General features: G+C 63.6%; 1 protein-coding gene across 2 annotated transcripts in view; it reads right to left on the reverse strand.

Annotated features, from left to right (window-relative positions):
- The window catches only part of FAM53B (family with sequence similarity 53 member B), a 54,816-nt gene that overhangs the window by 15,228 nt on the left and 14,980 nt on the right, over window positions 1-24,608 (reverse strand). For both annotated transcript variants that reach the window (XM_036335605.1, XM_036335606.1), the window contains 2 exons: window positions 19,750-19,804; window positions 9,890-10,665 (listed from right to left, as the gene is read on the reverse strand). In XM_036335605.1, coding sequence (XP_036191498.1) covers window positions 9,890-10,665; window positions 19,750-19,804 — 831 coding nt within the window. The remainder of the gene's footprint in view (window positions 1-9,889; window positions 10,666-19,749; window positions 19,805-24,608) is intronic.

A 24,608-nucleotide genomic window follows, 5' to 3' on the forward strand; every position in this document is an offset into this window, starting at 1 on the left:
AGGAAGCAGCAACGAACACGGCACCGCCCCCTCCAGGAAGAGCCTGTGCCCGCGGGAGGAGGCCAGAGGTGAAAGGCCCCGGGCGGGCGAAGCCCAGGTGCCTGCAGGGCCATAAGATGAAGGGGCCTCACTGTGAGCCAGAGCCGGGCACGAGGCTGCGTCTTCAACGGCTCTGCTTGGGCTCTCCATGCTCAATGATGATGATGATGGTGATAACAGCGATGATGGTGATGGTGATGGTGACAACAGTGATAATGGTAATAACAGTGATGGTGATGGTGATGGTGATGGTGATGGTGATGGTGATGGTGATGGTGGTGATGATGGTAATAACAGTGATGGTGATGGTGACAACAGTGATGATGGTGATGGCGGTGGTGATGAAGGTGGTGATGGTGTTGGTGGTGGTGATGGTGGTGATGGTGTTGGTAGTGATGATGAAGATGGTGATGGTGATAATAGTGATGATGAAATGATAAAGATGAAAGTGATGGTGATAGCATTGATGGTGGTGATGATGAAGATGGTGATGGTGTTCATGATGGTGATGGTGATGATGGTTTTGGTGGTGATGGTGGTGATGATGAAGGCAGTGATAGTGTTGATGGTGGTGGTGATGATGAAGGTGGTGATGGTGTTCAAGGTGTTTGTGATGGTGATGAAGGTGATGATGAAGGCAGTGAAAGTGGTGGTGGTGGTGGCGATGATGAAGGTGGTGATGGTGTTCAAGGTGTTTGTGATGGTGATGAAGGTGATGATGAAGGCAGTGATAGTGTTGGTGGTGGTGGTGATGAAGGTGGAGATGGTGTTCATGGTGTTTGTGATGGTGATGATGGTTTTGGTGGTGATGATGAAGGTGGTGATGGTGTTCATGGTGTCTGTGATGGTGGATGGCAGTGGTGATGAAGGTGATGATGGTGGTGGTGGTGGTGGTGATGGTGGTAATGGTGGTGGTGATGGTGGCAGCTGCCATGTGCTGAGCACCCACCGTGGGACCCGATGTGCTAGATGCTTTATACCCTCTGGTTTATGTGATCTGCACAACAGCCCTCTCAGGTGAGTTAGTCCCTGAGCCGTCGGCACTGAAGAGGCGGAGGCGTATCTGAAAGGGAAGAGCTCATTCTACCATGGACCTTGTCGCTCCAACTGCGACCCCTCTGCTGCCCTCGCCAATGAGAGTGAAAGCAAACTTCTTTGTACAACAGGGAAGGAACAATGGGGTGCTGAGGGGTGGTGGGGGCACAGAGGGGTACTGCTGGGCTTCACGCACCTCCCTTCACCGAGGGCTCCCCGAACTCTCGGCAGAGGCTACGTCCTGCCCAAGCCCCCACAGAGCCCAAGCCACAGCAGCCAGGTGGCAGGCAGGCCGAGGCAGAAGGCCAGCTGCACTCAGCACGGTGGCCAGTGCTTGCCACCTGGGCTCTGAGGGGCAGGGTCACTCCCAACCCTCCCGTCGGAGGCTCTCAGGGCCCTGTACCAGGGGTCGAGGCCGCGAGTACCCTAACTACACTCTGTGCTCGGGGAGGGCGGGGGGCCGGAGGGCAGAGCTGAGCGGGGCTGCTGCCTGGCGTCCTCCCGGGCCGTTCTGACCTCTGGCTGCACAGGATGGGCAGGGGCAGTGGGGGGCATTGGGAGGAGGCGCACAGGGCGTGGCTGTGGCCTCGTCTCTTCCTGACCCACCCGCACCACGACTGGGTGCCCAGCTGCTGGACCAGAGCATGAGCCCACAAACACCCAGGGGTGCAGACCGAGCACCCACTCTCCTGCCTCCTCCCCAAGGCCGCCTTCCTTCCTCCTCAGGGCAGGGCTCGCAGACAGTCAGCTGACTTCCTGCCTCGGGGCCTGGCTGCTCTGGAGGGTGAGGCCGCAGAACCGGCTGGGAACCCGCCCTGCAGACACCTGGGCCCCGCAGACACCCCGCACTGGCCCGCGGCACGTGGGGGCAGACCCTGCTGACCGCTGACCCGCCTCAGCGCAGCGCCACCCAAGTGAGGGCTGTTCTCAACGCAGGGACCTTCGCTCACCGGCTCCTTTATGTGTCCTCGTCCCTGAAGCACCCATCTCAGGAGAAAGGCACGAGGGGCCATGGTCCTGGGAGCGGCCGGTGCTGACCACCTGCCTCCCACCTCCCCAACCGCTCCCACCTCCCCCTAGCCGCAGGCGGGTCTTCCAGGCCGGGAGGTGAGGGTGCTGCAGGGCTGCGATCCCCCCCTTCACCCACACGCCGTCTCCACCTATGAAACCTGCTCCCCACGCAGGGGCTCAGCCACCCCGCCCAGGTCCGATTCCACACCCACCAGGGACCGACTGTGGCCCTGAGAAGGTCATCAATAAAGCCTGCTTCTGTGCGTGCGTGTGACAATCACAGCATCCGCCTCAGGGGTACCGAGTGTCCCAGAGCAGGGCCCGGAGCGCGGGGAGCGGGAAGTGCCTGCAGCTCCCCCGCCGCCACCAGTGCTCCCCAGGGGCCCCGGGTGCTCCTGGGACCTCTGCCTGCCACGTGCCTCAGCCCAGCCCACCGCTATGCGTCTGTCTCTCTCAGGGGGGCTGTGGCTGATGCACGCCCACCCAGCATCTTACACACAGTAGGAGCTTTGCTGAAGTGGACAGGACTTGCAGAATTTGGGTATCCTGTGTGGCTAAACACGGATTTTCCTTGGAAATCGTCACACACACACACACACACACACACACCCCGTCTTCCTGCTTCTTGGCCACAGAGCGCCTCGGTCCCAGCACAGCTGTCCCTGCGGAAGCAGAAGGCGGGAGCAGAGGGCTCGCGTGGGAACAGCTTTCCCTAAAAGGGAGAGCACCCCTCCCTCCTCGCTCCGTTTCTCATCTCAGCTTCCCAGCAGGGCCCGCGCCAACGGCACTGGTGGCAGTGGTTCTTGGTTGTGCTAAGAACTTTCCAACCACATTCCTGGGTCCCCACAGGCCTCCAGCCCAGGCCGCAGCCTCCAGGCGCAGGGCGGCTTGGCCGGGACAGGCCGGCCTCTGCTGACTCGTCTGAGGCGGAGAGCAGGGTAGAAACCACGCTGTCTGAGGCTCTTCAGTGTCAGAGCCAAGCCTGCCCCCATCTCACAAAGCTGCTCCAAACCACCGCCCGGCCAAGTGACCGCCACGCTAACATCCTCCGCGACTTCCGACGGGCTGTCGGCCGCGGCCAGAGCACATCTGGCAGCAGAGGGATCCCCGGGCCCCCCGCCAGGGCGCACTTTCCGGGCGTTTGTCCGAAGCACGGCGAGCCCAGGGCCGGCCCCCCGCCGGAGCGTCTGGTTTGGTTCCACACTGAGCAGAGCGGCCTCAGCAAATCCTTCGAGGGACAGGACAGAGGCAGGGAGTGGGCGCAGAAGGAAATGGACGCTCCTCTCTGCGGCCCACGCTTCGCGGGCACAAGGCGGCGTCCCCGGGACCTGGACGGGCCGCCCGGCAGAAGCTTCCAGCGAGCGCCCCGGGGAGGACGCAGTTCTCATTACACAACAAAGCTCCATGCTTTTGTGCACCGAACGCGTGGAGCATCGCTCTGATGCCAGGCCGGTCGGCCAAGACGCACAGGCGCTGGCCGCTCCCTTTCCGCAGCCCCCCCCCCCCCCCCACCGCTAGCAGCACAGGATGAGGCCCACGTGGGGGGCGGGGGGGGGCAGACTTGGGCTGGGGGGGGCCTGAGAGGGTTGGGCGGGCCGTGTTACATCACCCCGCATTCCTGACGGCCAGAGAACAAGGCGGCCCTTTCTAGGACTGGCTTCCAGGGAGCAACTGCCAGGTTCAGGTCGCTTTCCAAATGAGGAAACTGAGGCACAAGGCCACGTAGAGCAGGGCTGGTAAACTGCTCTTAAAGGGCCAGGCACTAAATAGCTCAGGCGTTGCTGGCCCTCTGGTCCCTGTTGTAACAGTAGACAGGTGGCTGCGTGCCAATAAAACTTTATTTGCAACACAGGCGACGGCCTGTGTGCTGTGGTCTGCCAGCCCCTGGCCTAGGCAGCGGTTCTCAACCTGTGGGTCGCGACCATCGGAAAACACATATAGCACATCAGATATTTACATTACGATTCATAACAGTAGCAAAATGACAGTATGAAGTAGCAACGAAAATAATTTTATGGTTGGGCGTCACCACAACATGAAGAACTGTATTAAAGGGTCGCGGCATCAGGAAGGTTGAGAACCACTGGTAGAGGTTTGAGGGGCCAAAGACACGGGGGCCATAACTGGAGAGGAGTCCCCTTGGGGAAGCTCCAGTTAGAAGATTAAATCTGTTCTTAGAAAACACTGTCACCCACACAAACCCGCCTCGGCCCTCCAAGGTCCTCTGTGATGAGGGTGGTCCCCACGCCCCTCCCGGCCCAGGCTCCAGGGTTGAGGGCCGGGGAGCCCCCAGTGGACAGGGGGTCAGGGCCCCCCTCCGTCCCACCTAAATCCCAGAGGAAGAGAAGGCTCTAGCAGACTGAACAAAGGCAGGTCCAGGTGCCCCAGACACCAGGCCTCCGAAGACGCCCAACACGGATTCCGAACCCTGGGATGGGGACCCACACTGCCCCACACCCTCCTCCTGGCTCTGGGACCAGCCTACGGCCCCACCCTGCCCGGGGAGGGGGGTCTCTCGGGGGCCCAGGGCTGGGCAGTTGGGATGGTCCATGGAGCAGAAGGCAGGGGCCTTCATTCCCTCATCCCTACCCCCCCCCCCTCCCCCGCACTCTGGGCCGCAGGTGCCGCTTGGGATCATGGCTCTTCACGGGTCCCGGCTCCCTGGAGGCCACTGTTAGCGTCCCCACCCCGGCCTGCTCAGTGTCGCCACTTCCAACTGGACTTTTAGGCCTTGGAAATAATCCAAGGTTAGCCGACTTCATCCAGAACAGTGACAGCTGTCACCTCAGACCGTCTAGACGGCTCGGACAGTGGCCACAGCGGAGCCAGATGGTCACGTGAGATCCCAGCTGCTGTCCTGGGGCGCGCACTGACCGAGCCACCTCCCTGTCCTCACACCGGAGAGCCCGTGTCCAGGGCCGGTCTGTCCCACCACGGCCACCACAGCCCACGGGAAGACTGCTTCCGGCCAGCCCTCAGCCCCGGGATGCCAGCCCCACTCCCCACAAGCCGAAGGGGACACCGAGATGGGATGGGCCTGGACCCTCAGCCCCGCCCAAGTGGAAAAAGCACGGACCTCGCAGCAACGCCTGGGCTGGCCATGCCGGCCTGTGAGCTCAGCACTGCACACGGCCGGCCTGTCAGTGCACACAGCCTGAACGCTCTCAGGGCTGCTGCTCCTGGGGTCGCTGGCTGCAGAGGCTGCAGGCCCCGCATTCCTATATGGCAGGGGCGCAACCTAGAGCCACGAATGCCTTTTGCCAGGAAACCGGGAGGAGGCTGCCAAGCCCCGAGGACTGGACTTCTCTGGAACGTGCTGCCTGGCCCGGGGCCTCCCTGGGCCGTCCCACACCGTCCTGGCGCCCTCTGGGCTGGCGCTCACTGCTGGAGCGCTGGGGGGTGGGCACCCAGGCCTGGGGCGGGGGGTCAGCCGCGCAGACCTGGCTCGGAGCCTGGGTGGGACGGACGCACAGCCCAGTCATCAGGGACCCCGGCTGCAGGACAGAGGAGGGCCCTGCACTGTGGCTCACTGTGCCCGGCCACGCGTCTTCCCCCGGCAGGCGCAGCGTGGCCACTGGCGGCGGGGCTGCCAGCTCGCAGCTTTTCCAGCACGCACAGCACCCGGGTCAGCGCCCTCCTCAGCGCCGCCCCGAGGGGCCCGGGGCCCGGCTTGGAGGATTTCAGCGGCACCTTGTCCGTCGCCGTGGCGGGGCGCAGCAGCTTCTCCGTCGCTCCCTCCACGGCGCCCCATGTTTCCGGCCTGGCTCTCAGTTCTCAGAAACCTGGTAACAACCGCTCACGGTGAATACTCCGCGGACGTGCGGGTGCGTCTGTCCCCAGACAGGGCCCTGGTGGGTCCAGGGGACCGTCCACACGCCCTCTGTGCACAGAGCCCAGCAAGGGGCCTGCTGCAGCCCCCGACCCCCCCACCCCCGCTCCACCAGGTAAATGCATCCCAGGGCCCGGCGCGTCCAGAGGAGGGCGGACCGCGTGACACGTGGTGTCTCCACCCAGTGGCCATGCCACGGCTCACGAAGGAGCTTCTGGTGGCTGCGTCGTATTCTGGAGCCAACCATTTCTCTTGTTTTGCAGGACAGGAAAGAAGCACACCCCGCCCTCCCCAAAAGGGCTCACCCAGGGTTCACTATGTCTAACCTTCAAAGGGGGCCCTGTTCATCTTCTGGCCGTAAATAGGCAATTAACACCCCCGGCACCCAGTCACACAGAGCTCCTGCCAGTGGGGGCAGCCTGGGGGGCAGCCCGGGGACCCAGCACTGGCCCCACAAAGGGCTCGTGTCGATGCAGATTCTCGTGGGTGCGGCTCCGGAGAGCGGAGGCTGTGATGCAAAAGGCCAGGCCCCACGGGAGCCCATGGCGGACAGGGTACGGGCCCAGGCAGGCGGCCGGCGTGCGGCTCTGGCCTGGCTCCTAGTTAGTCACAGGCAGTGGGCAACTGGACCCAGCAAGGTGGCTGACCCCTGGCAGAGAAAGGCTCGGGCGGGCCAGGCCTGAGCCCGGGGCCCCCTCCCGGCAGCCCCCACGGGCACACAGATGGAAAGCAGAGAGCGACAGAGTGAGCCTCCCCCAGGGATGACCCCGCCAGCGAAGAGCCAGCAGTTATTGCCGAACATCTGGGACCATTCCTCCAATGCCGTCCCGCCCTTGGCCCACGGGAGCCGCCAAGACCAGCCCGCTGTCCCGGACGTGTCCGCGGGACCAGCGCTCTCAGCATAGCTTCCACTTCGTGCCTCTCTCCTGCCCCTCACTGCCCCCGGCCAGCCTTCTCCGCCACCAACATCTGCTAACACAACAGTTGCTGCCTGTTCTGAGGCCGCTCCGGGTGGTGGGGGGCTCGGTGTGTGGCAGCGGCAATCAATCAAACCTCTGTTCCGGCATCCGACCCCTCCCCACGAACGCGCGCTTCTGCTGGGAGCACCGTCGAGAAATACAATGTGCTGCTCTTTCAAGCTGACCAGCCTGGAGCTGAGAGAACAGCGAGGGGCACGCCATTCAGCGGGTCATCTCAAATGGCTGCTTTTCTGAACTCTCTACTCACACGCAGGCACAACCCGGCCCAGAGGGCCTCGCAGAGCTCAGGTCTCAACCAACGGTCGACTGGTGCTCTGGTGGTCAAACCAGGTCTCAGAAAGGCGGCAACTCATCATGCCGGCCAAAGCCCGGCTAACAAACACTCCTGCGCAGGCTGGGCCCGCCCTCGGCGGCACACATGGCTCCATATACAGTGGGGCCTTGACTTACGAGTGTTCTGACTAACGAGTTTTTCGAGATACGAGCCGTCTCTGGGCCGATTTTTTGCTTTGAGTTGCGAGCTAAAATTCGGGTTACGAGCCAGCTTCAGATACTCCACCGCTAGTTGGCACAGCGAACGTCACAGTGAATGCCACAACATCAGCCCAGCATCACGTGTCTCACTCGTTCACTTTCAGATTTGACATACGAGTAATTTGAGTTACGAGCTCCGTCACGGAACGAATTAAACTCGTAAGTCAAGGCCCCACTGTACAGTGATTCGCGCAGGGCTGCCTGCCTCCTGCCCCAGCGCCGGCGGCTCCTGGTCTGCCGATGTCCTTACAAACGGGCCTCTAAAGCTGAGCCCCATGTTCCAGAAGGGCCGCCTCCCCTGGAGGGCTTGGACTGGGCAAGGCCTGTGGTCACATCTGCTGGCTGGGGGCAGCGCCCTCCCCGGGCCACCTGCTCACTCACGTGGGTGCACGGGGCCTGGCCTGGGGCCTCAGCCACCCGTCTTCCCTGCTGGTCTGACTCTGGGTTCACCCTGCTCCCTTTTCTGTTGACACCTGGAGGGCCTCTGGCTACATCCTCACTCTGGGCCTTCGCCCCTGGTGCTCACACAGACGGGGGGAGGGGGGATGCTCTGGGCCCCCGAAGGCCCCAGCCCAGCAGCCCCTCCAGGGAGCAGGGGTTTGTCAGAACTCCCAGTCGCTCCAAAGGTCTAACCAAAAAGGCACTTGGCACCTTCTCCCTGAGCCTCCTGTGCACCTGGTCCCGGGACCCACGCACAAAGGGCCCCTTGACAGGAACGCACAGTTGGAACCCCTCCCCCCAAACACTCGATGTGTAAACCAAGGTCCAAGGCCCAGGAAGGAGCCCATGACCCAGCGAGAAGACAGGCGGCGGGGAGCACGGAGCAGCACCCACCCTCAGCACAGCCTACCACCCCACGAAGCGTGCCGCTTCCCGACAGCCACAGCCTGCGGGGGCGAGGGCCCAGGGGCAGCGGTCCCCGGGCCGGGAGTGGGTCAATGCCCACACACTGGTGTACACCCACCAGCTCCTGGGGACCAACATGGCCCACAGGTGCCAGGCTGCGGCCAGGCCTCTTTTCAGGGCCTGGCTGCCAAGGCTCCTGGGAAGGCAGGGCCCGCCTCCTGGAGCCATTGATCACCGCGGGAGGCGACGCAGGCAGAGCCGCCTGGGGCGAGGGCTGGCAGGTCACGGGCCTGGGGGGGGCCCCCAGTCCGTCCCCAGGGTGCTGGCCCCGGCCTGTGGCACACACTTCCCAGAGGTCCCCCTACTCTCTCCCTGGACTCTGCCCCCAGGGCCTGGGCCAGGGGAAGGCGGGCGGGCGGGACGGGGCGGCCTCCTTGGGACCCTGGGACTCAGCCCCTGCATCTGGGCACAGCCCCAGCGAGCGATGTTTTTAGACGCGCTCTGCCCGGTGAGGACGGGGACACCTCGGCGGGCGCAGGGGTGACTCCGTCGCGGGGCTAGTAAACGGCGTAACACGTGTACGTGGTTTTTATTACCCATCTGGCTTGTTAGGTCATAAAACACGCTCAGCGTCACACATGCAGCCGTAGCCACTGATCACACCTAGGACTCGGGGTTCCCCTCAGAAGTCGCCCAAGCCCATCACCTTGCCAGCCCGTCACCGATTTAAATTTCTCCCGAGGAGGAAAATTCCACGCGGCTCCAAGGTAAATGCATGTGCCGATCGAGGTCCAGCTGCCGAGTCCTCGGAGACAGGGGCACGGCTGGATCGGCCGTGGAGAAAGGGAAACGAGAGCCAGGGGCGGCGGCGGGCCCCTCCAGAGAACCCCCCCACGACTCCACGGGCTTCGGGGGCACACCACCAGCTTGTCCCCCAGGTGGGGGTGAGCTCTGGACTTGAGATCCTGTACCTCTTCTTTTGTGGGGGACCGCCAGGCTGGGAGGGGGAACCGCCAGGCTGGGAGGGGGAACCAAGAGAGGGAGAGGAAAAGCTCTGGAAACGGAAGCTGCATGTTCCTTCTGAAACGAATCAGGCCGGGCCGGCAGGGCAGCCCGGGCACTACAGGGAATGTGGGGCGTGCAGGAGGCAGCCGGTCCATGATTCTCTCTCATTGATGTTTCTCTCTCTCCCTCTCCCTTCCTTTCTGAAATCAATAAAAACATATATATTTTAAAATCTCATCTTTCTTTGGATAGGATTTAAAATACGCCACAACTGGTTTGGCTCAGTGGATAGAGCGTCAGCCTGCGGACTCAAAGGTCCCAGGTTCGATTCCAGTCGAGGGCATGTACCTGGGTTGCGGGCACATCTCCAGTAGGGAGTGTGCAGGAGGCAGCTGATCGATGTTTCTCTCTCATCGATGTTTCTAACTCTCTGTCCCTCTCCTTTCCTCTCTGTAGGAAACCAATAAAATATATTAAATAAAAAATAAAATAAAATAAAATACAAGGCGAGGCCCCGAATCCTGAGCGCCTGTGAAACGTGCCCGCACCTGCCCGCGGGCTCCCGGAGCATCCAGCGGCTCCCGCGGCCCCTCCCGTGCCAGGGCCTTACCTGTGCCATCTTGGCCAGGTCCAGGGAAGGCCTCTGCTCGGGCCCGTCCTCGGGGCGCCGCCGCTTGACGCCCACCTTCTTGTCGTTGAGGACGCAGGGCTGGGAGCGGCTGCGGGACAGCCCACTGGGGCGCCGTGCCAGCTCGGGCGTGGAGGCGGGCGTGCTGCTGGCGGAGGGCGCGCAGAACTCGGCGAAGGAAAACTGCTCGTGGGAGCACGAGAGCGACCGCTGCATGTCCAGCCGGGCGCCGCCCGCGGGGCTCAAGTCTGGGCTCCAGAGGTCAGCCTGTCCGCAGGTGGCCGCGCCGGGCGCCCCCGGGCCAGCCTGGCCCCCGAGGAGGCGGGGAAAGCCCGCGGGGTCGCAGGGCGAGGCGAGCGCGTCGGGGCGGGACGGGAGGCTGAAGCTGGAGCTGCGCTGCATGGTGCCCGGGCCGCCGGCGAGGCGGGGCACGCTGCCCCCGCTGTAGCAACGCCTCTTCTCCACGGGGGTCCAGACCCTGGACCCCAGGGGCCGCCAAGAGGTCCGGCAGCTGGACAGCTCATCCGAGAAGGACAGTGACCGGCACTGGCGCTTGCTGGGGGGCGCGGAGGGGTTCCCGTTGTGGTCGCTGAGGCTGAGGTCTTGGATGAGGCTGGTCACGGTGCAGGCGGTCGCCGCCTCCGGGTGCCACAGGGCACCGTCCGGGCACCGCTCGGGCAGGCGCTCCCAGAGGCTGGCGCTCGGCGGGTCGATCTGAAGGGGGCACTTCCTGTCCAGGTCTCGCCATCTGTCATTTTCTGGATCAAAAATGACAAAGAGAAAACAGGACGTCAGCAGCCCTCACACCGGCCGGGTCCCTCCTCACCCTCCTCACCGGGGCCTGGCTTCCACGGGGAAGGCCCTGAAACCACCTGGCCCCGCCTCACCTCACGGAGGAGAATCGGGCTCAGGGAGGGACCTAAACCCCGGCGCTGAGCTAGGAGCAGAGCAAGGCCCGAACCCAGGTCCCCAGGCCCCGTGGGGCTTTCTTTCTGACACACGGACTGCCTCCCAGGAGGGCCCAAAGCACCCTTCTGCCAGGCCATCCCGTAGGCTTGGGGCCTCTGGGCCTCTCTGGCCTCCTACCTGGTCAGTCCCACGTCCTCACGGCCTTCGGAGAACCCTCGCGGGCCCACCCCTGCCACGGCCCATCCCCGTCCGCCGCTGCCCACTGCCTCGCAGAGATCGCAAACGTCTGAGCCCGGCAGCCCGGCCTGCAGACCCGTCTCTCCCCAGCAGGCCCCACGCTCCGGGCACACTTCCTGTGACGTCAGAGGCAGCCAAGGATCAGGCTGAGTCAAAATCACCCTTGAAAATACCCCTGGAGAGTCATTCCTCGGCACCAGACATTCTCTATAAAACTGGAGTCTGGCCCAGCCGGTGTCTCAGTGGTTGAGCGTCAGCCCACGAACCAGGAGGTCGCGGTTGGATGCTCGGGTTGCGGACTCCCTCCCCAGCGGGGGGCGGGGCGCGCAGGAGGCAGCCAACGGGTGATTCTCTCTCATCATTGATGTTTCTAGCTCTCCCTCCCTCTCCCTTCCTCTCTCTGAAATTAATAAAAATATATATTTAAAAAACAACGAAAAAACCTTCGTTTGACGAACTGACTGCAGCCATGAGCACGGGTCCCTCTATCGGCAGCAGTGGGCATTCGATTCGTTTCTAGATTAACCACAAACCCGCCCCGGGACGGGCCGCGTGGCTAACTGAGGCGCCCTCCTGCCTGGAGGATCCGTCCCACTCTCTCCGGTCAGCCTCTCTGGCCTCAACGTATAAAACGTCCTTGTAGCCGGAGAATGAAAGGAGTCAGTTCTCAGCTCAGCCCACTGTTAAAGGCAAGTGCAGGGGGGCCGAGTGAACCTCAGCTCCCCAAAACATCAGCTCTTCTCGGCCTCACACCTTTGTGAAGGGGCAAGGCCTGGAATGATCTCCCGCCTTCATCCTCCCACCAGCAGCCTCGCACCCATCACCGAAGAGCCACCTCGAACATCATTCACCTGCCCATCGCCTTCCCGTCGGCCCCCGGGCACCACAGCTCTGCCTAGACTTTCAGTCCTGAGGCCTACATGGTCCCTGACCTTAATGATCTGCTTCCGTGTCTGCTGCTGGGCACGAGCTCTGGGGCAACGTCCGGGCACGGCTCCCCCGTGCCAGCAGGGAGCGGGCACCCAGCAGACCCCAGCGGGGCGGCTGCAGGAAGCAGCGAGTGACAAGTGCAGACAGAAGCTGCAGAGCAGGCCGAGGCTGTGTGCTTGGTCTCACTTGTCTTTTTTTTTTTTAATTAATATATTGTTATTGATTTCAGAGAGAAAGGAAGAGGAAGAGAGAAACTTCAATGATGAGAGGAAATCATGGATCGGCTGCCTCCTGCACGCCCCCCACTGGGGGTTGAGCCCACAACCCAGGCCTGCGCCCTGAGTGGGAATCGAACCCTGACCTCCTGGTTCCTAGGCCGGCGCTCAGCCCTTGCGCCCCGCAGCCAGGCGTCCCCATCTAGGTCGACGCTCAACCGCTGAGCCAGGCCGGCCGGGGATCTCACTTGTCCTTGCCCCCAGCACACGTCCCCCTTCCTGGGCCAGGCAGGCCCAACCTGGGCGGGTCCTCGAACCCCCACCCCACGGGCTGTGGACGGGTGTGTGGAAGCAGCCAGGAGCCTGGCTGAGGACTGACCTCTAAGATGCTGCGAACACGCAGAGCCCTTCCCAGACGCCGAGCACGGCTCGTGTGCGTCGACCCCAGCCAGGTGGCCCTGGCTCTGCCTGCAGCAGATAACACGGATTGTTTCTATCTTTATCGCTCCGAGAAGCGTGTATGAGAAAATAAGAACAATGGGCTATGTTTAGCCTCGTGTTTTCCCCCTTCGCTCAGGGACAGAGAGAGACCTGCTGGGTCGGGTCACCAGACAAAAGAAACAGGAATAGGAGGTGGTTTTCAGCGGCCAAGCGCCCTGGGCTGTGGGCTGACGTCAGCGTACAGAGGAACTGGGCGCCGAGGAGGGGACACCGGACGCCCGCCCCTCCCTCGTGTCACTTCTGCGCAAACCACCACAGAACTCCTCCAACAGCAACCAAGGCCACCGACTCGCGGGCCGCTGAGCAGGCGGCACTGGGAAGGCGGGAAGGGTGTGGCCCGGGTTCTAGGCTCAGCTCTGCAAGTGCCTTCAGCTCTGGCCTCGTTTCCTCACGTGCAGACAGGGGTGGCATGGTGTGGGAACTCGGGACTGCGGGGCAGGGCCTGCGAGGGCACCGAACAGGCTGGCGATGCTGGCGCCACCCCTTGGGGCCGGCTCTGGGGGCTGCGGCCACGACCGGGGGACTGCATGCTCCACACCAGGACCCTCAGCATGGCTTTGGGGCACCGGCGGGAGCTTCCGGGGTATTTGCTAGAATGCAGACCCGAGGCCAGTCCCTGACCTGCAGACAAGCTCTGGGCGGGACCTGCCTGTCAGCAGGTTGCCCAAGGCGTTTTCCTGCGAAAGGGTGAGAGCCCCGCCTGAGGCCGCAGCCCACAGCACGCCGCCCCCAGGAAGCGTCGGGGTAGATGGTCCGGTCCCTGTGCTGCTGGGGGCCGGACCCCACTGCCCGACGTGCGGTGCTGCTTGTTTTGTTGGGCCCATAACAAAGCAGACCATGGAGGAAAGCGACCCACCTTCCATCCCCAGAGTCCCTTTCACAACGGAGGGCCCCCAGGTGTTCTGGGTGGGGAGCCCACGATCTGCGGCCTCCCAGCTTCTTCCTGAGACACCTCGGTCCTTCTCAGGGAGGCTTCTGACATCACGCTCAGCAGACGTGGGGTCGGGGGTGGTACGAGGCCTGGGAGGTGGGGCACCCCCAGTTCCGTGCCATCTCCACCCTTTTAAGCCCCAGGAGCATCGGAAGTGTCCCTGCTTCCCTGCTGAGCCCATCTTCAGGGGCTGAGACGCGAAGCAGGACTGTGTGTGGAAGCCATGTACCCACAGGGCCTGCCTACAGACGAGGGAGGAGAGGTGGGGGGCGGGGGGACTGGACAAACACACAGAAAGCCCAGGCGCCATCCGGCTCCCCTTCTGTGCACGGACCAGGCGGCCTCAAAGGGCCCTTCAATGCAGGGGCCCCAGACTGAGCCTGGGGTTTCCGGGAAGCTCCCACGAGCTGGGGGCACAGGAGCAGCCCCCGCTCCAGCACACAGGGGCCAGGAGTCAGGCCCCCACCACACTCACAGGGCTCGGTCCTGAGGCCCCTGATGAAGGAGGGCGAGGCCTCAGGTGCAGAGATCGAGCTCGAAGGAGGAAGCACTCAGCATCACACACGGCTTTAACCCCCAACGTGCTTGTTTCCATCCCGCCCGGGCCCGGGGGGGAGGGGGTAATGGGGGGGTGGCTTCCCAGGGGCCCAGGTTCTCGGGGACGACCAGCCTCCGAGGTTCCCAGGCAGAGGACGCTGCCCACGGCGACACCCACAGCGGAAGCGGCTTCTAGAGAAGGTGAGCACCTGAAGCGAGGCCCACGGTGCGCGGCCGAGGCCGGCGGGGGCCTCCCCAGACCGAGGCGGCTGACTCATCCGTGGAGTTCACACCTGTCGCTGTGGCGAGGCCTCCTGCCCGGTCCCGTGGCTGGGCGGTGCTAGCAGCTCTCGGGGCTGCAGGAACCCCCTCTGCTGGCTCTGGGGGTAGAAGCTCACAGCCTGCCCTGTGGTGACCTGGGAGGCCCGGCCTGCGTGGCTCCGCTGGTGAGCACTGACCCATGAACCAGGAGGTCACGGGGCGATCCCCGGTCAGGGCACAGGCCCAGGCTGTAGACTCGATCCCCAGTGTGGGGCGTGCAGGAGGCAGCCGATCAATGATTCTCTCCTACCACTGATATTTCTCTCTCCCTCTCTCTCTCTCTCTCTCTCTCCCTTCCTCTCTGAAATCAATAAAATTTTTTTTTAAAAGCTACTAGACCTCAAAGAGAAATCTTTCTGTCCAGCACGATTCAACACAGCCAACTGGTTTCCCCCGAAGACACCAACGCCGGGAGCCCCCGGGAGCACCCCTCAGGCACGGAGGAGACGAACGGCCAGGGAATGAAACTCGGCGGCACCGGCTGGTAATTAAAATGCTGACAAACGGAAGGAGCGGCACGGCAGGGCTGCTGTAATATTTTTACGATTCCTTTTTATACACAACGTGTGACCCTTCTGCTCACGCTGCCTCCACGCCCTGCCTGTGCTGTAACTTACATTAATAAGTAATTTATTGCCGTAACTCCTAAAGTAATTACGGGCTTCCATCCATTGTTTTTTTTTAGCACACGAATGGTTTGCTCTCTGTCCGCGGACTCATATCTACACGACCCTTCCCAGTGGCCTTTTTTGCGGCCATGGGAGTACGTTCGCGTTCCCACGGACATCGGATTCCCAAGTCTTCCCCTCGCCCGAGAGGTGAAGCGAATGGACCGTGTAGTGTCCATTGTCCCTGCAACTCAGACCTCATTTAACGGGTGCAATTGACCGGGGGGGGGGGGGGGGGCCGAGGGGGCGGGGGGAGCCTGCTCTCACCCCCACTTGCTATTTCACCAAAAAAGACTCAACTAGTACACGTATGACCTGTGTCATGTGACCTGGGTCCATGTGAAGAAGTGATGGAGGCGGGAGGGAGCCGTGCACCAGGGGCCGGGCAGCCCCACCTCTCCCAGCACATGGGATTCCCTCGGGCGCAGCCACGCCCCTGCCGCTCCCACTAGAAATCCTGGCAGCAACAGGGGCTGGTCCCCCCTCCCCTCCCGTGGCCAGGCCACACCCAGGAAGTGGCCACTTGACCAAGGTTTCCTGTATCAAAAACACACTAACCAGCCATGCGGTGGCTCTTCCGCCACGAAGGTTTGCAGGGGAAACCTGGCCGCACAGGGTGCTGAGGATGGGCTGGGAGGTAACCAAGGAAACCAAGAGGCGAAGGTGGGCTCTGCTGGAAGCAGCCCAGGGGCACAGGCCCTGCCCCCCCTCCGCCCTGCCTCCCACCCACACCTCGCCCGGCTCTGCTCTCTCCTCCCTGTGGAAAAGCACAAACCACTTCTTTGTATCAAGTTCCCAAACTGTGGAGGGGGTGGGGGGGACACAGAGGTGGAGAGGGCCAGCTCCTGGGGCGGAGAATGGCGTACTTTACAGGGAGGCGGGGTGAGCCCTGGACTGTGAGCGAGGCATTTCTGTCTGTTTTTTGCTAATCCTCACCCGAGGGTATATTTCCAATGATTTTTTAGAGAGAGTGGAAGGGAGGGGGAGAGCCAGAGAGAGAGAAACATGGATGTGGGAGGCACATCGATGGGTTGCTCCTGCACGAGCCCGGACCAGGGGCGGGGATCGAGCCTGCCACCTAGGCACATGCCCTTGACGGGAATCGAACCCGGGACCCTTCAGTCTGCGAGACGACGCTCTGTCCATGGAGCCAAACCGGCCAGGGCAGTGAGGCATTTTGCATTTCATCTGAGTGGGTGCCGAGGAGGCTGAGCTGCTGGAAAGGGCAGCTTTTAAAGAGGAAGCGAACAGGCCGCGGCCCTCCCCGCCCAAAGGCGCTCGCCCGGATTTTCCAAAGAACATTTAGGAAACTCGAACGCGTTCGGCTTCAGCTAGGACCCTGTGGGGCTGCGGGGAATGACGGAGTTGCAGGGCCCAGCTCAGCTCTCCCGGGAGATCCCACAGACCAGGCCCAGACCATGAGCCCTTTATCTCCAGGAGACAGGCAGGGCAGGGGGTTGGCGACTGTAAAAATGTGACGTTTTATCTCTGCTGAGCACTGTCAGGCTCTGGAAGGGCCCAAAACCCACTTGAAAAGTCTGGCCGGACCACAGAAAGGAGGCACGCCCGAGATGAAATCGCACTGCCCGGGATGCCCTCCCGGCTCCCAGCCCGGGGCGAAGCCACACCTCCGTCCGTCCTGGCTGCAAGGGGCAGGAGCGGTCACCTGAGCTCCAGCAGCGCAGGCACGGGCCGGGAAGCCTAGGCCTGCTCACGTCCCCGCCTCGGCTGGCGCGGGAAAGGCGGGAGGCGGGAGGGCTGAGCGGCACCTGCTGTGGGCTCCGGTCTCCGATTCCTGCGAACACCTGCCATCAGCAAGATGAGAGACCGAGGCTCGGGCACGTTTGTCCCCAGCTCTGAGGGCCGATTCGCTCTCCCTGCACCAAGCACCGCACGTAGTAGTTGCTCAATAAACACCTGCGAGACAGGAGCCGAGAGGAGCCCAGCTGTGCAACGTGCAGTGCGCTCTCAGGTGGGTCGGGGCCTCTTGGATCAAGGAGGACTGAGCAACGGGAAGACAAGCATGTGGGAGAGAGAGACGCTGAGGAGACGGGCCAGGGCACCCCACAGACCCGCTGCTCCCCGCGCTCCCCTCCTGCCAGGCAGGACCTGGTGTGGGCTGCACAGCAGGCGCAAGCAGGACCCCTGAGGGGCAGATCCCCCCGCCACTCTGCAGACAAGCGGGCCCAGGCCTGTCGGGGGCCTGGGCCGGGGAGAGGCCTCTGCAGGAAGCAGGCTCCGCAGGCTCCACCCGGCTCGCACCTGGAAGGAGCCGTCTCTCCATCTGACTGTCCCCAGGGCCTCTGCCTGGCTCCCTGGGCCTGAGGGTCCTCCCCGCAAGCGGCTGCCTCACCCCCACTCGCTCCCCCAAGGAGACCCAAGGGGGCCCTCTGTTTGGACTGGCGCCTCCTGCAGGGAGCAGGAGAGCCGCTTTCGTCTCCGCCCTCTTCCTCACCCGTCAGTTACAGCGCTCGCTGCGCCAGTCTCCTTACAGCGTCATCTCACACAGCCTCCCAGCAAGCCCGCCCGGCAGGTGCTATCACAGTAGCCACTGAAAACATTCTTTTGCTGTTCATCCTCACCCAAGGATATGTTTCCATCGATTCTTAGAGAGTGGAAGAGAGGGGGAGAGACGGAGAGAGAAACATCCATGTGAGAGAGGCACATGGACTGGTTACCTCCTGCATGCACCCGACCAGGGCCAGGGATCGAGCCTGCAACCTAGGTACAGGCCTTTGACCAGAATCGAACCCAGGACCCTTCAGTCCGCAGGCCAATGCTCTATCCACTGAGCCAAGCCTCCTAGGGCCATCGTAGCCATTTTACTAAAAGGAAACTGAGGCTGAGAAAGCTGAGCAGTTCAGGCCAACTATCTGAGCCCCCCACCGCCCATGACAAACCTGCAGGAGCCCCACCTCACATGGCGCACTCAGCTCTAAGCCAGGGAGGCCGAGGCAGGGACGGCCTGAGAGGAGGGCCGCCCCCTCCACCACCCGGGGTCCTAGTCCAGCCGGTTCAGAGCTGAAGCCCAGGCCGGGCTGAGGGGCCGGGCGCCCAGGGGCCTCCCTCCCGGCCATGCTCAGCTGGACGTGCGGCCCTGCTCGGGGCCACGTGGCCGGGTGGCTGAGGTCTGTCGAGAGCTGTTAACCCTGGGAGGGTGCACTGGGGCCCTGTGTGGGGACGGGCCTCAGAAGCGGGTTGAGGGGTGAGCCAGGCCAGGTGATCCTCTGTTGGCCAACGCCCGCCCGGGCCCTCCCTCCGCGGTGGCCTGTGACTGAGAAGAAAGCAATTCCTACTCCCCCGACCCGGGCCCAGCTCTGCCCACAGGGGCCTGGGGGCACCTCGAGAGGCCCAGGTCTCCCCTAAGTGAACGCAGCCCCTGACGCCGCTGCAGTCCCAGAGGCCCTGCGGGGAGGAGCGTGGCCCGCCCAGCACCCACCACCCCCGAAGCGCCCCCTCCGGGAAGTGGGGCTCACAGGAACTGCAAGGGGGAGGCTGAGAAAGGGGCCAGGCGGCACGAGCCCCGGAAGGCAAACAGCATCGGAGAGCCGCAGTCCCTCCGGGAGCCTGGTGCTGCCTCAGCGCCTCAGAGAAACTCATGGCCAAGGTGCCCCAAAGGCAGGAGCCACGGGGACGGACAGAAAGGACACCGGCGATGCTCCGAGCAGGAGAAAACCATACAGGCGACCTGCCACCTTCCCAGCCCCGTCTTTTTGTCTTTTTTAATCCCCACCAGAGGATATTTTTTCATTGGTTCTTAGAGAGAGCGGAGAGGAGAAGCGGGGAGAGAGAGAGAGAACTGTGGCCCTTCGGAGCGCAGGCCGACGCTCTAACCGCTAGCCACACCGGCCAGGGCCCTCTCGGCCCCTCCTAAAGAACAGCCACGCTAGCGGGGACGGGGCTGCCTTCTGGGGAGCGAGTCGGCCGTCGAAGACAGCGCCTCAGAACCGCGCCTGCCCTCCGGCCCGTCCAGCCCAGCGCTGGGAGGCGTCCCGAGGAATCACCCAGAATCAGACGCAGCTTCGACGCCGGGTCACCGTTACACCGGCCACCGGACACCCTGCACCCCACAACCCAGAGGCTGCGCCGCCGGAGCGTCCAAACCCCAGCGATGCAGCGCCGTCCACGCATCGACAGGGAGCCGGCGTTTCACGCTGATGGTGACTCCGACAGATGAGGAAAGCATCAGAAATGGTTTCTGGACGTAGTTTTACGTATCCCTGTGCTCACCATGGACGCGGCCGGGAAAACAGTGCAAAGGACATAACAACACCCGACATGGAGGAGTTCTCACCGGGCAGGGGCGGGGGGCTTTGTTCTGTACTTTACCCTGCGGTGCCTTTTCTGAATCAAACATGGGGCACTGTTACTGTGATCGCCAGACAGACCCAGTGCTGTCTGCAGCCGAACTGCATCTGCGAGCCACACTCCACCCCTGGCCCAGCAGCCCCTGCACCGCTGGGACCCACGTCGCCAGGACCCAGAAAGCGCCCCCGCAGCTGCCTGGGCCTGTGTCCGGCCCTCGGGGCTCCCCGGGCGACTCAGGCCCCGGTGGGAGGGCCGGGAAGGGCTGCCCGCCACTCGGTTACTCACCCATCACTCCACAAGAGAAAAGGGTCGGTCCGTGACTCATCTTCTTCGGCGGGCGCTGCAAACAACCAGAAAAGCCATTCACTCTCCGAGCCACAGAAGCAGGTCCGCACACCAGCCTGCGCGGAGCCCTCGCTACCGCCACGCTCGGGCGGCTGCCTGGGCCCACGCCGGGGGAGCGCAAGGAGACGCCTGCCCGTGATGCGGCCCGAGCTCTTTGTCCAAAGTCTCCAGTGGGTCATGGAGTCTGGGCCTCCAACACCCACGAGAAGGCCCATGACCTCTGACCCTGGGCTTCTCCGTGGAGGGATGACGGGTGATGTGCGCAGGTGACAGGGTCGGGGTGAGCCGAGGCCCCGCACAGCCCAGCCTGGGAGCGGAGGGGACCTCACGGTAGCAGGAAGGACCCCGAGGGAAGGGCCGAGGCCCGTGCCACCCCAGGGAACCCCTCCCAACTGAAACAGAAGCTCGAAGGTTGTCATCGCTCTCCACGTACAACGTACAGCGGTGGCACCACATCCGCAGTGGCTCCCCCCCCACCCCCGGCCGGGGCAGGACACCATGGCCCCCGGTGAAAACAGGCCAGGGAGGCCCAGCAGAGCCCCCTGAGCATGGAACATCCCGGGGCTCCCTGTGCCTGTTCTGACCTCTGGGGGGAGAAGAGGTGCCCGCCTGGCTCAGGAAAAGTATTCCAGACTCGTTCATCCAGCCCCTCCACCAACCTGCACCAGCAACTGCCCACGGCAGGCTGGGGAGGGGGGAGCGGGGGGGCTGATGGTACAACGGAGAGCAGGTCCCAGCCCAGGAGTCGCTGGTCACCGAGGCCCTGACTTCCGAGGGCAGCCCAGGCTCTGGCTCTTTAAGGCCTGGGAGGGTGAGGGTGGGGCCAACAAGGAACACCTGGCCCAGCCAGATAAGAGGGGTGGCAAGTGCAGGGCACCCGGTCCCCACCCTGTCCCCAGCGCCCGGTGCAGGAACCTTTGCCCTCGGATATGTGACCAGGGGCGCAGAGGGGGCGGCCGTCTTGGCCCCCAGGAAGCTCACAGTTCATGGAGGTCACAGTCACGTGGACAAACCTGACCCGACAGGGAGTGGGGCTGGAGGAGAGGGACCCAGACTGCGGGGCTGGGGAGCAGGGCTGGCTTTTGGGGGAAACTGGGAAGTTGGTGCTGAGGGACCAGAGGAGCTTATGAGGGGAAAAGGGGGTGCAGTCCTCTTATGTCATCAGGATGGCCGCCCTCCTGGACTCCTGGACGCAACCACCCATTGCACAGGCCCCGGGACCATAGCCCGCACCCCCCGCCCCTGCTCGGTGGGCGGGAGGCAAACCTGCCAGGCGAGGAGCCCACAGAAGCCCAAGCTGGGACGGGCTGCGGATGCAGGAGAGAGAAGCAGGCGGCGGCCTGCGGGCTGTGTGGGTGCAGGGCCGCTGAGGGGGGGCCACGGGCCAGACAAGAGCGAGAAGCAAACAGTGAACCAACCCACTGCCACTTGCTGCTGCGGGTTCCAGGCAGAGGGGCACCTCGGGGCCCTCCCAGGGAACGTGGGCACATAAGTGGGCACCACAGAGGGGGCTCCCTGGGCTGCCCCCACTCCCTCGCTCAGCGAGGATGTACTGTGTTGGCTGGGGGCCTGCCTCCCAACTTGGAGGACACACCTGGAATGTGAGTGCTCCTCACTCCACTCCTCCCCCCGCCCGCCCTGCTCCATGCCTCCCACTCCCCACTGCGAGACTAAGCCAGCCTCCTCACGGGTCCCCTCTGTGCCCTGGGCCCGTTCTCCATTCCCCCCCAGCCCACACTGTTCCCCTCCAACGACTTCCCACAGCAACCGGAATAAGACCCAGGCTGCCCCCCCCGCAGGCCCATGAGCAAGCCCGGCCCTTGGCCCCATAGCTCCATCTGTCCCACACGCAGCTCCACAGGACGGCCAGCTTGCTGCCACCCTGAGGCCTGGGGGGGTCCGCATGATGGGGTCTGGGCCCTCCTGTCCTGCGGCCTCTTCAGGGCGCCCTCCTCACCACGTGCGCTCGGGGTCTGGGCACCTAACCAGTTCATTTGTTTCTGTGCTGATTCTGCCCCCGCCTCCCACCCCCAGGCCTAGAGCTCCTTGAGGCTGCTGCCTTGTCCAGGGCGTTCCCAGCGCACAGCAGGCTCCACGGGACTACCCGCTGTCTGGCCGCTGCGGCCACCTGTCAGCCCCGGGGACTCGGGCCAATGGAAACGGACTTTCACTGGGTGGCCCTGCTGCCTCTCCAATGGCTGGGCTCAGGCCAAGTGGCCCCAGTGGGGAAGGGAGAGCATCGGGCAAGCGGTAGGGGCGGCCCCAGGCCGGCCGGGTCCTCCCGTGGCCTCTGACTCTAAGGGCCCAGGGGGCCAATGGCTAACACTGACATCTACAACTCGAAGGAACCCCTTCGCCAGGTCCCTGTCCTAGGGGAGCCCCCCTCCTGGTCCCCTTGTCGAACATGTGGAACTGATGGAGGGGTGCAACCCTGCTTCTTCTGCGAGAAGCACCCCGATTCTGCACCAGGCTCCTCCCTCCCTCGCTGCCTAGATCGAGGTGGGACTGGGCCTCCAGCTCCCTGGCATGGGGTGGGGACAGGACACAGGGCGGCTGAGCAGACACTCCTGGCCCAAGGCTCTGACCCGGGACCAGGCCGGGCTGGGGCTGGGGCTGGCCCACCCGGCAGGAAAGCCTGAGCCTGCCAGCAGCACCGCCTCCAGGACCCTGCGAGCCGCCCTGCCCGTCCTACCTCCGCCCAGCTACGGAGGATCTAAGAGTGACGTGTGAGCAGAACCACGAGGAGAGATTTCTAAGTCAAACCTGCTTAACCAACATGGCATTTCTAGAGCAGTGCTGTTTTTTGTGGGTTTTTTCCAATATACTTTTGATTTCAGAGAGGGAGAGGGAGAGGGAGAGAAACATCAATGATGAGAACCACTGATCGGCTGCCTCCTGCACGTCCCCCACTGGGGATGGAGCCCACAACCCGGGCCTGTGCCCCGACCGGGAATCGAACGGTGACCTCCTGGCTCATAGGTCTACGCTCAGCCCCTGAGCCAGGCCAGCAGGTGAGTTTTTTCTTCGAGACACGTTTTGTTTTTGCTTTTCTACAAAAGGCAGTTTCACCCTCTTTTCCTTTTCCACGGCATGATGGTCCAGTCAGTCAAACTGGTGTGTGTGCAGCCCATCGACGTAACGATGGAGAAACGCTGACCGACGGCACAGTGGCCGTTTTAAGGCCACCCACAGGTGTGGCAGAGTCCGGGGCTAATCCCTCCCCTGGAGCAGCAAAAGGGAAATAAAAAGGAATCGGCGCCCCATCGTGCTTCCTGCGCCCCGTCTGAGGCTGGGCCACGGTGGACAGGCTAGAGCATCACACACCCACTTCCTAGGGAGCAGGCCCAGGCACCCCCGACCCCTGACCACTGGCCGGTGTCCCGGGACCCAGCACAAGTTCCCATGGCTCCAGGCTGCCCAGAGCTGTCTGACTCCCAGCATCGCCGTATAAGATACAATTCCCACTGTGGGTGCCCCACTGCAGGCGGCCTGCCTCACCCTCTGCAACCTGCACCCACTGGGGGAGGATGAGCCGGTCGCTGTGAGCTGGGGGCTCACCAAGGAGTCTCCCAGAACGCTGGGTGTGCACACAGGTGCACAGATGTGGCCGGGCCTGGCTGGTGCCAGCAGGGCCTGGTGTCTGTGAGGCTCCTTAGCTCACGAGAGAAGGTTCTGGAATCAGAGCCTCCATGGGAAAGGCAAAGGCTGCAAGCCAAATGGAGGCTTCGGGGGCCCTGACTCCAATGGAGACACAATTCCGGTCCCTCCTCGGAGAGGAGCTCAGACAGGGCATGGCGGCGCTCCCTCTGCCCACGACCCGCTTCCGCCCCCCTTCCTTCTGCGGATCCTAACGGGGCAACCATGTCACCGCTTCCTCCTGCAGCCGGGGCGCCGGGAACCAGTGCCCACAGGTGAGCTCACACTTGGGCACATGAGGGGAACCGGCGGGGCGCCCCAGCCTCTGAAGCGGCACACGGGAGGCCGCGGCCTGCGAAGCAGAGGGAGAGCCGGCCCAGGAGAAGCGCCCTGGGGGATGTAGCGGGGCCTGGCTCCCAGGCTGGGGGAGCTCAGGCAAAGGTCTTTGCTCGCCCGGGGAAGGCGCCCGACTACCTGGGACCCGGCACGTCCCAGTTCACGCTTCAGGGATCCTGGCGGCACCGGGAGAAAACGGCCCTCGGAGCCCAGGCCGCTGGGTGCCAAGCCTGACGAGGCCACGAATTCTTCTGACTGAGCAAGGGGCTCAGCCCTGGCCTCCTCAGTGAGGCCGCTGCGGGGCAGGCCAGGAGGCTGGGGAGGGGTTCCGCCTGCAGACTTCGGAGGGGCTGGAGCCCTGCGGGGAGAGGGCCGGCCTGGCGGCAGATGTCACTCTGGAGGGAGAGCACCCCGGGGGCGGAGCTGGGGGAGCTGTCCCCAGGTCAAGCGTCTGGGTGGCCTGCCAGCAGAGCTAATGTTAGAGCAGGAGGAGGAAGAGCCAGCCGCAGGCAGAGGGAAGCGGCGTGCAGTGGGGGAAAGGGGAACCGAGCCGTCGCGCTGCCCATTGTGCAAGCCGCAGGGGCCAGGGCAGCGGCCCCTCCTCGGACAGGCAGTGTCCGCGCTCCTTCAGTCTCCCGGGAGCAGGGCCAATCCGCGGTCACCAGCGTTTCGTTTTCAGAAAAAGGAGAATCAGAACCATTCAGTGGGCTCCTGGGAGGCAGGGAGGGGCTGGCCGGGCCCCAGGAGCACGGGTCCGCCCGCAGGCCTCTCCTCAGCCAGCACTTCCAAGGCCCCAGTGACTCCCCTGCAGTTTATTTTTAATATAT

Source organism: Myotis myotis, unplaced genomic scaffold, assembly GCF_014108235.1.
Source record: "Myotis myotis isolate mMyoMyo1 unplaced genomic scaffold, mMyoMyo1.p scaffold_m19_p_15, whole genome shotgun sequence".
Lineage (NCBI taxonomy): Eukaryota > Metazoa > Chordata > Mammalia > Chiroptera > Vespertilionidae > Myotis > Myotis myotis.